The sequence below is a fragment of the Brassica napus genome, chromosome C4, assembly GCF_020379485.1.
Source record: "Brassica napus cultivar Da-Ae chromosome C4, Da-Ae, whole genome shotgun sequence".
NCBI lineage: Eukaryota > Viridiplantae > Streptophyta > Magnoliopsida > Brassicales > Brassicaceae > Brassica > Brassica napus.
The window spans coordinates 42,675,983-42,693,725 of NC_063447.1; the positions used below are offsets into that span (position 1 = coordinate 42,675,983).

Here is a 17,743-nt window from a genome sequence, read left to right on the forward strand (position 1 = left end):
CCAATTCTCCTTGAAAATGATCTAAATTGGTAGGACTGGTGACTTGGACATGTTCATATTCTACTCTGACGTATGTGTACAAAGGTTTCTGGCTGGAAAGTGAGAATAAATTACGTTTCAATACTTTTTTCACCGGAATAACTAGATTGCAAATACATGTACTTTCAAAAAAAAATTAGCCAAATATAGTCATAAAATACCAAAAATACATGGTCCTAAGCTCTAATGCTCCACTCATACATTCTTTACTGTGCACTAAGAGTAATGTGTATTGAGGTTTTCACAATAATGTTGGACACGGACTAAAAGGAATAAGGTTTCAGAGTGTTCAGATAAGTCTTGGAACATTTCCCCTCAGGACGAAAATATTGAAGATCGAAGGTCGTCGTGGAAGAAAGAGTGATGGTGATTAATCGAGCCCGAGCTCAATGCTGACCTTAGACTCATTCTAGAAGAAAGAGGGAAACCCGAGATTTCCGGGGCCCGGTAACAAGACCAAGGCGAAGATATAAGAGAATCTAAATGAGAAGGATGAATATAAAAGGAGAAAATAGAAAGTCATTAGTTCAACTAGAAAAAAATCATGTCAATGGGTGGGCACTTCGGTTATTTTCTTAGTTCGGTTCGATTTGGTTAGTTTGGTTCTAGTATTTTTCCAACTGAAATAAACTATAGTTAGTTCGGTTTGTGTTCGGTTAGGTTTATATTAGTGATGGTGATTAATCGAGCCCGAGCTCAATGCTGACCTTAGACTCATTCTAGAAGAAAGAGGGAAACCCGAGATTTCCGGGGCCCGATAACAAGACCAAGGCGAAGATATAAGAGAATCTAAATGAGAAGGATGAATATAAAAGGAGAAAATAGAAAGTCATTAGTTCAACTAGAAAAAAATCATGTCAATGGGTGAGTACTTCGGTTATTTTCTCGGTTCGTTTCGGGTTCGGTTCGGTTTGGTTAGTTTGGTTCTAGTATTTTTTCAACTGAAATTAACTATAGTTAGTTCGGTTTGTGTTCGGTTCGGTTTATATTCGGTTTGGTTGGGTTTATTTTTTGGATCAGTTTAATTAGGTTCTTCTTAGTTTAACTTTTTAAGAGAAATTATGTTTTAAAACATAAATTATGTAAACATAAACTATGTGAACTAAATTCAATATAAAACTGAAACAAAAACATTTAAAAGTCACAAAAAGTATATAAGAATTAAAACAAATGAAAGTTTACTAAAAAAAAAAACCAACATCATTAGTAATGTCTCTTATATCATTATTTAAAAGCATCCAATGAATCATCAATGTCTCTTACATCATTATTTAAACGCCTACAATAAATCATCTTCCATGTGACTGTGGAGAAGAACTTTTGTGTTTAATAAAAAAAAATTTTAGGTTTAAGGTTTAGATTTAACATCCATGTTTACATATATAAGAATATGAAAATACAGTCTTTTCTATTTCTTTTAAATCAAATATTTGAATGAATACATATTCGGTTAAAAGAATATATGTTATGAAAATTGAAAAATATGTGGTTTGATATTAGAATTTTAGTATATCGGTATTACTAATATTTTTAATTTAAATAATTACAAAAACACATCAGTTTCTCGGTTCGGTTCGGTCGGTTCGGTTTAAAACTGAACCGAACCGAACCATTCGGATTGGAGAAATTTTCAACCAAATGGTTTGAAATAAACTTTGGTTCGGTTTGAATCGGTTTCGGTACAGTTGGTTTGGTTTGATTCGGTTCGGTTTGGTTTTTTTGCCCACCCCTAGTCAATAGTGTCAGAGGTCCCCTAGGACAAAACTTATATTACATACAGTGGTTTTGGGTTTAGAGGGGAGGGGATTATGGGCTGACCCTGAACCTCTTGATATTCAAAAAAAAAAAAAAAGGAGAGGAAGAGTAAGATGAAGGACACGTTCATCAACACACACATAGTAGACATCGACCTCTCCCACATATATTCATTGATCTCTCTTTTGTTCATCACTTTTGTTGTTTATTCTTATTTATATCATCGATCTTGTAAGTCGATAGCTTCTATATTAGTATTGTTTTGTCAAATCATACTTGATTACATGGTTGTGCTTGGAATTTATACATTATTTTTTTCTTTTTTTTTTCATTTATACAAAACAATCACTCTCAAATACGTAATGCGAATTTTAGGATTCACAGATATGTCAATTTTTTTTATAAGGAATTAGGCATATGCGTATCTGTCATCACTAAATATGCTTCATTGTTACAAGGCTCCATTATTATTATTATTATTATTATTATTATTATTATTATTATTATTATTATTATTAATTTCATTAGGGCTTCATTAGTTTACAAATCAATGAAGTGTGTATTATTCTTTGTGACTTATACAACAACTAATATTAAAGAATTAATCAAATCATTTTCTAGATATAAATAATATTCTTTTCCTTTTATAAAAAATGTTATTTTAACATTTTCACATCAATTAAAATAATTAAAATTCAATTATATTTTATAATTATATTTATTTAACTAATAAATTTTGAAATAAATTAAAATTATTTATAAGATCAAAGCATTTTGTAATCATTATTAAAATTATAATATGTATAAATATCATTAAAACTTTAAGTGATATTTCTTGTGTAATAAGATAAAGTGTCAAAATGATATTTATTTATGAAAAGTAACGAGTTATTATAATTTGTAATTAGGTGAACATTTAATCTGTTTAACTATTGGAAATGTGGACTCGACCGACCCCCTTCCTACGACTACAACTATTCAAAGTCGAACCAAAATATCAGTGCTGAAGTCAAAGTCTTTCCTACACCCAATAAAAAAAAAACTTAAATTCCAAGTTAGATTTTAGTTTTCTAACTTTTTTTCGTTTTACAAAGTTACTTTAACATATATCATATTATGTAATCTACTTTAATGTCTCATATTAATTTTTCGTAAAGTAAAAACCGTGTAACATAAGTCGACAGTTCTATCAAAATTTGATAATTAAAAATGACTGAAAGAATGCTAAAAGTACAAAAACAAACAATGAATTTTGTTGACGTAAATGACGTGTATATATATAACTTGTACATCACAATTGTTAAGACATTCTTCATAAAAAAAATATCAAGCAGCTCTGGAAAAAAAGATCAAGTAGCTTATTTTCGTAATCCTTACGATGAGCCATACAAACAGAGGAAGCTTGATATCGTCTCAAAATCTTCATCATTCGGAAGAGAGAGTCCCTCTTCGATCAGAGTCAGACCAGTCCTGTCTCAATTCAAGTCCAGAGTTCGATTTTTGCCTTCGTCAGAACTCGAAACAACGGTTTTCTCACGCCGATGAGCTCTTCTCCAACTGGAAAAACCTCTCTCGCACTGCGTCTGCCAAGCCCTCCAAGAAGAACGAGATTACTTCTACCGAAAGCAAGCTTAAAACCCTAGCTGTAAAATCGGACACGAGAGACTCTGACTCAGATGATCCAAGTTTTGGGTGTGGTTTTTGGCTTGTCAGAAGCAAATCTGTCGGCTACTCGATGAGAAACAAGAAGACAAGTTCTTCTTCAGAATATCATCGGAGCAATAGTGATCCACAGAAAAAGAAGAAGAAGAGTTTGCAGAAGATGAATTCTACAGAGATTAGGGCTTCAAGATCCATGAATAGTTCGGCTTTAAATGTCCCATTAGCTGATATGTTTTGCTTAGGTCCTATTTTTTCCGGCAGCCAGGATCGGAAAATATGAAGAATACTTTTAGTAACCTCGGATTCATAAACTTGTGGAGAAGTCGCATATTCTTTTTCTAACCATTAATTAGAAAGTTAATAGCGCTTGTATTTGAAATGATTTTTTATTGCTAATAAACTTGGAGTATGAATGACTAAATCGAATCTTGAGGAAGATCGTCATACTTATGCTTAGCTTCCATTTTATTCAAGTTTTGATATATTTATTACATCAAGTTATAGAGATTGTTGTAATTCGGAATATATATATTCAAACTTTTAGCTACAGAAAAGTATTTGTATATTGAAGAAAAATCTATTTTGTTGAGAAGAAGATAAAACGATTGAACAATGCACGTACCGGCCAAAAACATCAAACCGACAAACGATCAATAATACAAATACTAGTCAAACTGGATACAACGATTGATTAAACGTGTGATTTAAAAACCTTTGACTAATAAGATTGACGAAAGTTGTCTGATGGATGATCATTCTTTGCTGAAAAGTAGACCGTTTACTTCTATTGCGGATTGGTGTTAGTACTAGGATGGGACAAAATATCTGCAAGTTTTGATTTGATTCGTTATCTAGATTGATTCAAACAAAAAAAAAATCAAATTTTCGTAACTTTACGAAATAAAACAAATACTAATATGCAATATCTACAAACACGAAGCAAATCACAAATAATTGTTTATAAAAAAATATATTTGATCTAATGTGTTACATGCATATATATACATATATTAAAAATTATATATGTAAATTATAAAATTATTACTTTTTATGCAAGTTTACAATATTTGTTTATTAAACTGATTACATAAGTTATTAGAGTTTTTAAAATTAAATATTTTTTAAAAAATTATAATAAAAAATATTATTTTATGTTATTTTGGATTTAAAAAAAAAATATATGTACGTATCGAATCGGTTATCCAATTAAAACATAAATTTTCTGGATATTCGTACACCAAATATCCAGATAGGTACATATCGAATTAGATCAAATAGTTAATTATTCGGATAAAAATATCGGATCATAAATACTTTCAAAAACTTGGATTTTCGATTCATGTCCTCTAACATGAATTCACTTTGGAGATATCTCTTTTCAAAACCTGACTTGCCAAATAGGTTCTCTTGGGACAGCTACTAGTAGATGATAGATGATTATAATTATCCCTTATATATTAATTGAAAAACATTACAACATTTTTTTCTACCCACGTGTCTCACTAAGATGATTTATCTTAAGAAAATTAAGTTGGTCCATCTAAATATATAATAAGTTTATTATTAAACTAACCATAAATCTTTTATATATTAATTGAGAAATATTACAACATTTTTTTATAGTCACGTGTCATCACTAGGATGATTCTTTGAATCTTTAGAAAAATAAGATGGTCGATATAAATATATAATAAGCTTTTTATTAAACTAACCAAAAATTCATTATTAATGTTCTTCCCTATTTCCTTAAATAAAAATTACAGAATTTCCTACTGTGACTAAAGTATATATGACAATTAATGATTTTGAATAATAAGATTTGATAAAAATTAATTATCTTACATCATTTTGTTTAATTTTAAACTATTAAAATAAATTAAACAACCATATTAACCATATAATAAAAATTAGATTTTTCTTTATATGTTATATTTTGAATTAAAAAAAACGACTATAAATTACTCAAACTGTTAAAAGTCTCACATTCCAATTTTGTGATCCATGGTTTACAATTTTTGTTATGACAAAATACAAATGATTACAAAATCATATAAGTAGAAAATCTCATTTAATAAGTATTAAGATTAAAAAATATATATATATATATATATATATATCGTTTCAAATTAAACTATACACCATATAAAAATATTTTAAATTCAAAATTACTTTGAACAAATGTTTTTGATAAAATCTTTGAACAACTATTGACAACTTAATTTTTAAAAATATTATTAATTACTAAAACTATTAGTTCCATAATGAAAATTTTGTTATCAATAATTTAATTTTTTTGTTATAAAATATACAAATGATAAAAAAAACATATGAGTAGAAAACATCATTTAATAGATATTAATATTAAAATATATTTTATATATATGTTAATATCATTTAAATTTAATTATATATAATATCAAATCGAAAAATTATTGTTGTATTAATATAATTTATTTATATTTTTGCATCAATTTAATTATATATGTAATAGTTACTTACTTTTTAATTATTCAATATATATTTATTATTTCATAATAAGTAAAAAAATATATCATACATAAAATAATTTATATGTGTGATGTTTATTGCGCTCAAGCTTAACCTAGTATGTATATATTTTTGTTTCTTCTATATATATAGAATAACAATTTTTAAGATACCGAGTCACGGTCAAAAGAGTCGGAATGGTCCAATTTCTGAAAGCCTAAAATACACGTCCAAATAGTTGAAACAACATTGAATTCCTTTAGAGTTTAGTCCAACGTAATTATTATGCAAGAATAAATGACTGTCGTCTTTGTCAAAAGAAATCAACAAACCCCAATACGGGATTGGATAGTTTGTGTAGCATTGCATTTTTTCTTAGACTTTGTTTTGGAGAGATGAAGATTTAATTGACTAATACAACAAAGGTTTGGGAGTAATTTAAGTAAGGCATGTTTAATTGTTTGGTGACCTTGTTGTACATTATCATCTAACTTCCTTACTTGTGAAGATTTTACGACCCACAACTCTAGCTGTGAGACATGTGCAATTTGTTGCTTCATACAAATGGTCTTACGAACGTCTTTAAATGACTAAGAAAATGTTTGTTGGTTGATCGGTTTGGGTTAAGGACAAAACCGAGAGGCTGATATAATTATGGGTTTCTATATATTTTTAGGTAACTAATTTGGTATGAATTCAAAGTCGGTTTAGCTAGTTAATGTTGTGAAACTTTGTTCGCATTAGATGGTTCAGAAGAAGGTGTCTACCTCTTCTAGGAGTGTAAAAATGAGGTAGCTAGCTCAACTCAGCTCAATTTGCTCGCTCAATTCAATTCAACTCATGGTGAATTCGGGTCTTTCATGAGCTAGCTCAACTCAGCTCATTTGTCATATGAGATTCAATATACAAATTCGAACTCAGATAATCTAGATCATGAGTTAAATGAGCTAACCCGTGATCAGACATAAAAAGTAAAAAATTATAAAAATAATTAAAAAATAAATAATATAATTTTAAATTTAAAAATCGAAAGCATTAATATTTAAATACTGAATAAAACCAAGACTTAATAATATATTAAATCAAAGCTAAATCAGTGATACAAAAATATATTTTACATAAAAGTCTTGTGATGATTCATATTCAAACTCTTTATCTATTCAAATCGTAAAGATATATATTCCGCATGAAATTTTTAGGAATATTTAGTTTTGTGTTTTAGTTCTAAAGATATATGATAAGAGGATTTATATCAATATTCTTTTACATTTTAGTATATATTTATTACTTTTTGGTTTTATATTTTAATTTTATAAGATAAATATGATTAGTATAGAAATTATTTTTTTCATAAGAAAATAGAAGTCATCCATATATATATACATATAAAGTATAAAACTATCAAGCTCATGAGTTAGCTCACGTTCAATAAAGATCGTTCAAATAACTCGTGATCTAATTTAAGTTCGATCATTAAACTCATTTATTAAATGAGCCTAAAAAATAAAGATCATGCTCATAAAAAATTGAGCTGAGCTGAACTAGCTCATGAGCTATAGCTTATTTTAACACCTCTATCTACCTCAGACGCTTGACCAACTTACGTTTCCTTTTTTTTGTAGGCCAAGTTCCACTAAAGGAAAAGCACACAGGGACTTATTTTTCCATTTGATTTCATCTAATCTCATACAGATTTCTAACTTAGGATTGGGAAACAAATATGATCAATGCTCTGCTCATTGTGCTCAAAGACTCGGGCAACTCTAATATCGACGAACTGGTGAGACTTTGAATCCGATCGTCTCAAAAGAGCATCCGCCGAGAAACAAGCATCCTCATCTCACAAACACAAGAAGAATCTATACTATTATTTGCGAAATAATTTTTAGCAACGGAACTCTCTCGTTGAAAGTTAGAGCGGTTAATATCTATACTACCCTTAATGAATTTTATATATAATTAATTATATAATCAAAAATGAATTTTTATTTTATATATAATTAATTATATAATCAAAAATGAATTTTTATTAATAATATTAACCTTTTTAAAAATAAGATAATTCTTATATATTGTGTTGTTATCTTAAAACACATTTTTCAATTATAAAATTAAAAAATAAAATATAAAACAATTATAATAAATTAAGCGGTTTAATTTAGTTTTTTGAAAACATAAATAATAAGTTATTATGCTAGTTTTTGAATTAATAAAAAATAAACTAATAAATATCTGTAAAGCGATTAAGCCCGCATATGCGGGCAAGACACCTAGTTAATCATATTTTACATTGATTTATTTATTATGAATGCGAAAACTAATAAAATATAAAACAATTATAATAAATTAAGTGGTTTGATTTAATTTTTTTGAAAACATAAATAATAAGTTATTATGCTAGTTTTTGAATTAATAAAAAATAAACTAATAAATATTTGTAAAGTGATTAAACCCGCATATGCGGGCAAGACACCTAGTTAGTCATATTTTACATTGATTTATTTATTATGAATGCGAAAACTGATTGAAAAAGTCAGATGAGTTTTAAATCAAAAATGTATGTTTATTTTTTACAAACAAATCAATCACAAACACAACTTAAAAAAAAAAATAGTAAAACGAAGGAAAACCCTTTAACAAAAAAAAAACTAAGGAAAACCAAATCAAGAATGCCATCTCATCAATCAAAATGCACACAAATGAACAAAGACCAAAGAGTCGTGGGAGAACAATCAAAGCATTGGAAGCGAAATCAGTAGACTTGTCGGTAACCCAAAATGCTCCGGCCACCGCCAACGGCTTTTCTCCCTCCAACTCCGACGCCGTTAATAGCCGAAGCGGCTGCCATTGAAATCTTTTTAAGATCCTCAACGTTCGCGTAGCTCTTCCGCGCCATTCCCATAAACCCTTTACTCTTCTTCTCCCCTGCATTCGCCGATTTGCTCCCTCTCGCGGCAATGCAAGATGAAGAAGCCGATCCCGTCAAAACGCCGCCGTTTCTGCTCTTCGAAGACGGCGGCGGAGGAGTAGTGTTGTAATTAACAGGACGGCGGTTTTCTTTACGTATCACGGCGGAGAAATCAGGAACCGACTGAGCCAAAGAAGAAGTCGGAGCAGCTTTTCTCGTTTTCGACATCGGAGAAAACCCAAACCGAGTCTGCTTCTTTATCTTCTCCGGTGTAACTACAACTTCTTCTTCTCGTGAAATTACAGAATCACCCTCGAACCTCACTTGTTTCTTCTTCGGCTCTGCTTCTGCTTCTTCTTCTTCTGCTTCTTCCTCGTCGAGAAATCTCTGGAAATCGCGTTTCATGCGAAGCTTCGATTCACGCAACCGTGAGTATTCCTCGTATCTTGGTCCCCTCTCGAATCCGCAGAAACCGTCTAACAAGAGTTTAAGCTGATGTGTGTCGGAATTTTGAGAGAGAATGAGAGACATTGGATCAACAGAGAAGAGCAGAGGTTCCATGCTTGGGGTTGAGATCAAATCTGCCATTAATGAATCGTTCTCTTCCTCTTCTTCTGCGACAAAAAAAGAGAGATTGTTTTGTTTACTCAAGAGTTTGTTGTTAGCAAATACTTCATTTAATGTTATAAAGTAAAAAGGGTTTTATTATTACTCTTTTGACTTTCGCAACGGTCCGATTTATTCAGTAGTGACTTGTTTGTGTTTGACGATTTTACTTACGTGTAACGGTCTTATTTTGGTAGTGTGGGACCCAACCACACATTGATCAAACGGTCATTAATTTTTTCTGTACAAATTAATCTTTAGTCTTGACCCAGAAAAATAATTAATCTTTAGTTAAATTAAATTTTGCAAATCTTTATATATAAAGTTGGGTTTTCTTCCCTCCTACGCTGTCCACGTAAATGGACACGTCACTAATTCGAGTCTTGAAAAGGCGACATATGTCCGCGTCCAAAACACAGCGTTTCATTAATTTAGTATTGGAGATCGTGTGAGCTTTTGCTGTAACTCATAAACATGCGAGAATATTGTCACGTAGGCTTTAGATCAAATTAAAAATAATACTTTTAACAGTATACTTTTATATTTTAGTAAATAAATAATGTCGTGTTTTTCGTCTTATGAATACGTCATAAAAATAGCTCTTATGATATTGTTGATAATCAATCCGATCATACCGGTATGACAAATTAATGTAAATCAACAGAACCGAGTATGATGATTTTAATTGGATTTACATATGTCGAAAATATAATAAAATGTTTATTTATTTATTTTAATGTGTAAAATAACCCGTAAAAACCAAAAAAACTAGATGAACCAATAAATTTATACTATATTAGTGAACTTATATATAAAATGTATAATATTATATAGTGAATGTAAAATTGAATTTACAAATTTGATAAACATATGAATAATGTTTTAGCAAAAAAAAACTTAAGAACAATTATTTGCTTTACCCATTTACATCAATTTATTTTTTTAAGGTCCATGATTTCACGATAGATAGTGCTCATAACTTCTTTTTTTTTTCATACAGTAGAGCAAACATATTATTATATATTATTCCTACTTAGCTATTTGAATAAAAGAACACTCTGATATTTGAAAATTTTGAACGATTCCCTTTGTGCGGTAAACGGTTTTATTTCAATGTATTAATACACCAATGCAAAAATATATTTTGCAAGATAATACACGTATCTGCACCATAAGCTTTTTATTACATACTAGCATGAATTCTATAAAAAACGTCTATGCAGTATTATCATTTAATTTAAATATATTGTTAATTTATAACGTAAGTTTACACAATATTAATAACTTCTAAATTGATAGTAAAACCTATCTAATAAATTCTAAACTTATTTAATAACGATAGACCGTATTCAATTTAAAGAGTGGCATGGAAGTTGAAGTAAGACTTTCATCAAGAGAAAACTATCACATTTTAATTAAAACATACACAGACCAAGCTACTCACATTAACAAAATGTTGTTTTGGCTTAGATAATATAAGCTTTTCCTTAACATATTTATCTGTCATGATCATTGCATAATTATATACAGATATCATTAATCTTATTATATTAGATTGTTCTTCATAGAATAATGAAAGTTAATGTCATATTAATTCAGTCCAAAAATATTTATTAAAAGTAACAACACGATCTCCGAATTTTATTTATTTATTTTTGTTTATAATATTCGTTTTCAATCTACAATTTTTTTTTTAAAAAATGTTTCATAAAATTAATGCAAATTCATAAAAAAATGTTTTTTTTTCTAACTTACCTCCCGTTTGACGGGCCGACCCTAGTCTATAATATAATAGTACAGTTCACTCTTTACTGGAGAGACACCTCAGCAGGTATGTGGGCCCTACCCATTATATTTTTTTAATTTTTTTCCTTCCTGAAAGTTGAGCTATGGGTTTTGTATGTGTTGGACCTATACTATTTTTTTTTTACCTGAAAGTCGCGATATGGGTTATGTGTGTGTGTTGGGACTATACACATTTCTGTCATGGGCTTCTCCGGCCTTTAACCGTCCGCATGGCCGTCGGCTTATGCTGATTTGGGTTGCCGTCTTCTTCGGGATCCTTCATCTGAGGCTCTTCCTCTTCCCGCATTCATTTTTTTGTTGTCGATCATTATGAACGAACCTACACACAATCTCTGCCGACGTCACGAATCATCTTCCTGTAACGGACACTCCAGTCTCCTATATATCTATGTCGTCTATGGTGAGTTCTCATTCATCTCAAATTTTATTCTCCCTTTTCCCCTTCGTTTAAATCTCGAAACTACATCGCGAAAATGACTTCTTCAGGTGCTCCCGTCGCTAACACCGCCGTCCCTAACGCCTCTGTCGCTAACGCCGCCGTCCACTTTCGGCTCCCTTCGCCTCGGCCGAGCTGCTCAGTCAGTTGTTGCTCGCCTCATCCGATTTTGGGATTCCAGGAACATCAACAAGAACAATGAGTTTATGGGGATAACGATTTTCCTTCTTGATGAATTGGTGAGGATTGTTTCGATTTTATTTTTTTCCCCGAAAACAAAGCTTTACGTTCCTTCGTATGTGAAAACTTCCTAATACATGATTTTTTATACCTGCAGGACTCTGTGTTTCACTGCTTCATACCCGCTAACCGGGCCAACCACTACCAGAACGATTTGAAAATTGGTTCTATTATCAGATTGGACCGTTTTGAAGTTGCGTGTGTGGCTCACATGTACAAGATCACGGAGCATCAGTTCGTGATCCGTTTCTTACCTTCGACGCGTATCAGTGAGGTTGAGACGGACGCTCCAATCATCAAGTTTGACAAATTCATGGTGAGACGTTACAATCACCTCCAAGTGCTTGCGAACACCAACTAGAGCTACCAGGTGTGTTATGTTACTCATCGCAATTATAATTTCATAATTTCCACACCAAACGTCGCTTATGTAGTTTTCGTGTCGCAGATGTAGTGTTGGAACTTGTCTCCATAGGGGACCTCAACACCTTCATCTCCAATGAGCAGGTATTTTGAGCTTCAGAGATCGGTTGTGATGAGGTGGCTGATGCAGTTCTCTGGGTTTAGGGAAAGTCTTTTGGCTGATGATCTCTTCTTGGCTAAACTCGCCATGGAATGTGGTGTTGGTGTCTTCACTAAGGTGTCTGCCTTTTCTTTCTTATCTACTTCATTAGAAAGTTTGGAACTTTTTGGCAAATTATTAGCGTTTCTAGAGAAGTTCATAGAGAAAGTGTTTGAATGGTTCAGGCCAATGTAATTAGTTAGAATTGTTTCCTTATTTTAGCTAATATGTTTTTTTTTTTGTGTTTACAGACTGCTGCTGAGTATGAAAGGCGTAGAGAAAACTTCTTCAATGAACTTCAAGTTGTCTTTGCCAATGTGGTAATCATTCTTCTCTGTCTTTGTGTTCATGTCAGATCACAGGAATGGTCTGAAACTTACTACAGTATTAAGAGTTTTGAAATTGTTAGAGGGTAGGGAAGGATGTTAAAAAGATCTTTTTAGATGACCCGCCCATTCAGATAGACGAAAGGTTGGGTAGTTTGTGGTTGTGACTTGTGTGTGATGGGGTCTTCAATTTTTCACCATTATTTTTTTGCATGAATAGTCTATGGCCAAGTAGTTGGTTGTTTCTTTAAATTATTGAAGTTTTGCTTCAAACGTTATATTCTATAGATCGAGAAGTCACTGAATTTTTTGTTATTTTCTCTTATTGTAATAGATAACTGTGTTTATAACGTCTGTTTTTTTTTTTAAAGTATGCAGTCCACGCTGATCCAGGGATCATTTAGCGTCCACCAGTTGATCACTTTCCAACGCTTCCTCAGAGAGAGAGAGAGGTATTTATTAGCTGAGTTCATTTGATGGGACAAAGAGCAATCAGTACTTCAAGCTGACTACTGCACCCGTCTCAATTGATTCATTCAGCATTTTATATAACCATTAATCCTATGCCGAGGGAGGTTTTCCTGTTCCGGAGCTTTGATGAAATGATCTTACTCGCTAACGCAAACATCCTCTACCAGGTCTTTTTCTCAACCTTGCTTCCATAGTATATGGATTATCGGTTACGATTGTTTTGTTTGATATTGAAAATGTTATGACTCATTACTCTTTGATATAAGATATTGTTGGGGAAGTTATGGGCATCAAAACCACCCACAACGAAGACAATTCAGCGGATTATGGCAAATACACATTCTGAATCATTGCTCAATTGAAAGAGTTTATTTTACACTGTGGCTAACTGGCTATTATGGTAGTTATATGAACTTACACGTCTAATTTTGTGGTCTAGGTCAGTGAAGCAACTAATAAATTAATCTTCATCCTTCTTACATGGTGTGTACATCAGTGTTCCTGTGACCAGCAGAAGACTTGATAGTCATGGGATGGTTGAAGAAAACAGGGGCGAGGCAGCTCTACCAAGTGCTCGACCTGGTTCTGAACATGGAATCTCTGTAAAGAAGACATGCATTGAGTAAATCTCAAGTAAGGGAGTCTATGACCCTCATGTCTACTCGAGTCTATGACCCTCATGTCGACTTCCGCAACTACTCTGGAGCTTTTTTAAATTTTGCATATTAATGAAATATGTCTACAACTTATTCCCAACTCATGTTAGGGTCTTGTCTTTTTCTTTTTCAAATTTTTTTATGTCTCATCAAGTAAGCTCTGTTTTTACACGTATATAAATAACAACTACCTTGCAAACTCAATGGAGGCTCCAAATTGAAGATTCAATTTAGCAGCATATTTTAAGCACCACTTTACAGCAGTTAGCCCTTCACTAAAAAAATGTTCATACCATATATTACACACTTGACGCAATCTTCACCGTCGTAGATTATCATTGCATGCCACATAATTTAGTTGTAGAACATATATCTTCTGTAGTACGAGTTTCTTTAACAATAAAAAAAACATGATGTAGCATGTGCAGAGCGATCACTTGAAGTAAGCTAAAGAACATTCACGCGATCAAGAAGGCAAGTTATCATTTCTACTAAAATCTCAACCTTCATTGCTCACTCAATCAAACTAACATAAGCTTCTACAGTTGGGTTTGATGAAGTAGTGCAACCTCTTCAAGCGTAAACAAGTTAAAACTTAAACAAGTTAAAACTTAAACAACGCGAACAATTGGGATAAAGGTCAAAAGATCAATTTACGTAAAAAGCTAAAATATTTTTGCATATGTATTCAAATTTGCTTATTGTAAAATAATCTAAAAATGAATGAAGAAATAAAAATAAATAAATATTTTTATATGTTTGATAAATATTTTTACTAAAACACCAAAAATAGTTTTAAAATTACTAAAACATACCATTTAAATAATTATTTTTTAAAAAATATTTAAGAGTTACAAGTTGATTTACATTTTTATTTTTTATTTTCATCCAAATTTTTAAAACAGAAAGTAATCATTTGTAATTGGCAAAAAAAATAGAATAAGAATTTGAAATACAATTAAATTCATTGACGAGATGATATGCAACACTGACCTGAATATGGGAGTGTGATGAACTTGATGTTTACCAGTGCTTTTGTAATAATGTGAGTCAAGCTCACGAAGCTCCATAAGGTCACTAGGACAATGAAGCTTTCGGTTTTTGAATGCAGCAATAGGGACTCTAACCAAATCTTTTGCTATATTGTCTGATTTGATGACACCTTATGCCTGTAAAATGGTGTTCCAATATAGAACACAAAGAGAGAAACTAAGAGTCCTACGGTAGGTAGCTTCAAGGGCCGTCTTTTTCACCAAATTATAATCGACGGTGGCTGGAATTCGAATTTAGGTGGCCGGAACTCACAGCCGTGAGATAGCCGGAACTCACTGCCATGAGTTCTTTACCACCAAGCCACGAGCACTCGGTTATAAATTATTAGATTTTTCCTAAATTAATATCTTTTTCCTTCCACTATTTGATTAATATACTAACAAATACCTAAGTAAACATTAATCAACTCCATAAACGATAACTTTTGAACATGAAAGCGCTAATGACCGATCAAATCCTTACGAAGAAAAGATATGAAAATAACAACACATAAGAATTCACCGATCATTCTTATATCAACCAAATCAAGTTGTGTGATTTTCAATGTTTCATTCATCACATAATAGATAACACAGAAAAACAAAAGTAAAAAAAAAAAATCAAACGACAACATCCGTACACAAACCTACACAACGCACCAACAACGTACCCGGCTCCGCGCTTGCGCGGGGACTATCCCCCTAGTTATATCTAATAAATCTCAAATCACTGATCTGGAGGCCACAAAATTACAAGTTCATCATTTTAGTCTATACTAAGTGTTTTATCCGTGTGTATGATGAGTATAATCATCTTACAAATATTTATTAATATATGCGTTAGCAATTCAAAAGCTATTATAATTAATTATTGTTTACGCGCTTGAAAATTTACTAATAATTGAACATCGAAATTATTGAAATATACTATTTTTTTTTTAAACATAAATACATTTTCTCACATAAAAACTGAAAACAGCATAAATATTTTAGAAAATATTTTACGTTGTGATTTTTTTCTACTTTACAGGCCCAATCTACTGACTTGATCCATCTACTTTGAAGACCACTTCAGCGAATACGCATCCAACATGTAAATAAACCAATACAGGCATCATCACAGGTTTCTGTATCGCCAAGTTTGGATACACGTGTTTACACGCGCCGCTGCGTAAGATGGTAATTGGTGACGCCATGCCGCCGGCAAATCCATAATTTGTGCAAGCTTCATCGCCATACCATGCTAAACTTTACTAGATAGTGCGACCCAACCGACGCCACCTTTCAATAATTGGTTTGTTCTTTCAGTAGGGTTGGGAAACTATTGGGAATAAGGTAACAGTGGAGGTTCATAGATTCTTCTAGGAAGGCTCACTCCCTAAGGACTTGAACTACACTCATCTCTGTATACTGCCCAAGATCCTTAGAAAATGTCTGATCTGAGATCCATAAGCTTATGCTATTATTCAAATAGGTTAATAGAAAATAGAGATTGGAGAAGAAAGAACTCTCAGCAAACCTCGATTCTGACAAAAGTATGAGTGGCAGGGCTCAAACTTGGCAAACCACTAAACAAGTAAAGATTAGGTGGTTGACAGATTCGCCTTCGAAGCCACATATTTGGAAGCGTGGATCCATCTTCACTATTAACAACTCATCTACTGGAATAGCATTAGAAACCGTATGCCACATAAACGATATGATCTTTGGAGCTGTTTTTACTTTCCACACAGCTTCTTTAAGACAATTTATAGAAGAGCGGGCCGGGACTCAGCCTCACAAATAAGAGTCTCATGTCTAATCTGTTCATCATCCGCATGGATAGACTCCACTCAATTGCACGGCTGAAACTCGGTTGAGTTGTGGTTTATGGCTGATTACATTGAGAAAAAGAAGGAAGAGGATGAAAGGAAAGAAACTCTACCAGTTCAGTATTTTTGAGATCCTCAAAGAGCATGAGTTAAATGCAACATCGGAATCCACTGTTCAGCAAGTAGAGCCATTGGTGGTGCATCATGGGTTTTAAGGGATGCGAATGGTAAGTGAAACCATTTCGATTTCACTGCAGGTTTCAAATATGGAGTTGTGCACGTTTCAAAGGGATACAACATTATACATTCAAATAAAGAAATTTTTATATGTCGATCTCAAAGATTTGAATGCTTTGCATTGTTTGAACTAACTAACTTAGACTATACTATATAAACTAGATAGTAACCCGAACTTTGCGCGGGATAAGATGTTTATATTAATATTGAAATTATATATTACGATTATGTATACTATAAGGTATACTTTAAGCGATAGTTAGATAGAACTAAATGTATGATTGTTATTAGAGACGAAGCCAGAGGCTTTTTATAATGAGTTCACTAATATTAAAATTTAATATATGGTGTTTGCAAGTTTGAAAAGAAGCTTTGGAAAATAGTTTTTTTTTTATATTTTTCCTATTACATTGTAGTAGTTATGGACTTAGGGGTTTAGCACATAAAATCGAAAAAAGGTGGATCAATAACATATTATAAGCAAAACAATATCTGTATGAAATAAAAAAAAGTATAACTCATTTAAATTCAGAAAACATAGTTGCATAATAAAATAAATCGAAGGTTATTTGACCCTCTGAATTGTAAAGGTTGTTCCAGATGCGACCAACACGTGAGACTTGTTGGTGGTTCGTTCCTGGAAGTTTCTTCTCATCTTCAAGGTTGTCTAATGCAGAGCTCTCACGGCGGTGAAGGTGGTGACACTCACA

The 17,743-nt window shown here is 31.9% G+C and overlaps 2 protein-coding genes and 1 long non-coding RNA gene across 4 annotated transcripts; 2 read left to right on the forward strand and 1 right to left on the reverse strand.

Moving 5' to 3' along the window:
- Positions 1-2,516: 2,516 nt before the first annotated feature.
- On the forward strand, positions 2,517-3,929 carry BNAC04G30770D. Its single transcript, XM_013870184.3, has one exon. It carries the CDS (start codon positions 3,173-3,175, stop codon positions 3,734-3,736), a length of 564 nt encoding a protein of 187 aa, XP_013725638.1. The 5' UTR covers positions 2,517-3,172; the 3' UTR covers positions 3,737-3,929.
- Positions 3,930-8,464: 4,535 nt separating this feature from the next.
- Positions 8,465-9,556, reverse strand: LOC106429438. Its single transcript, XM_013870183.3, has one exon. It carries the CDS (start codon positions 9,437-9,439, stop codon positions 8,696-8,698), a length of 744 nt encoding a protein of 247 aa, XP_013725637.1. The 5' UTR covers positions 9,440-9,556; the 3' UTR covers positions 8,465-8,695.
- Positions 9,557-10,159: 603 nt separating this feature from the next.
- Positions 10,160-14,178, forward strand: LOC106429436. Of its 2 annotated transcripts, none has more exons than XR_007322496.1 (7): positions 10,160-11,663; positions 11,750-11,938; positions 12,037-12,309; positions 12,388-12,579; positions 12,753-12,821; positions 13,199-13,698; positions 13,795-14,178. It is a non-coding gene; the product is annotated as an uncharacterized LOC106429436 (long non-coding RNA). The 2 variants fall into 2 exon arrangements; XR_002663354.2 differs by lacking the exon at positions 10,160-11,663 and having other exon boundaries at positions 11,698-11,938; positions 13,199-13,465; positions 13,565-13,698.
- The last annotated feature ends 3,565 nt before the right edge of the window (positions 14,179-17,743 follow it).

Bases quoted from the DNA above. Each gene is read 5' to 3' on its own strand.
- BNAC04G30770D (XM_013870184.3), top strand. From the start codon at position 3,173: ATGAGCCATACAAACAGAGGAAGCTTGATATCGTCTCAAAATCTTCAT.
- LOC106429438 (XM_013870183.3), bottom strand. From the start codon at position 9,439: ATGGCAGATTTGATCTCAACCCCAAGCATGGAACCTCTGCTCTTCTCT.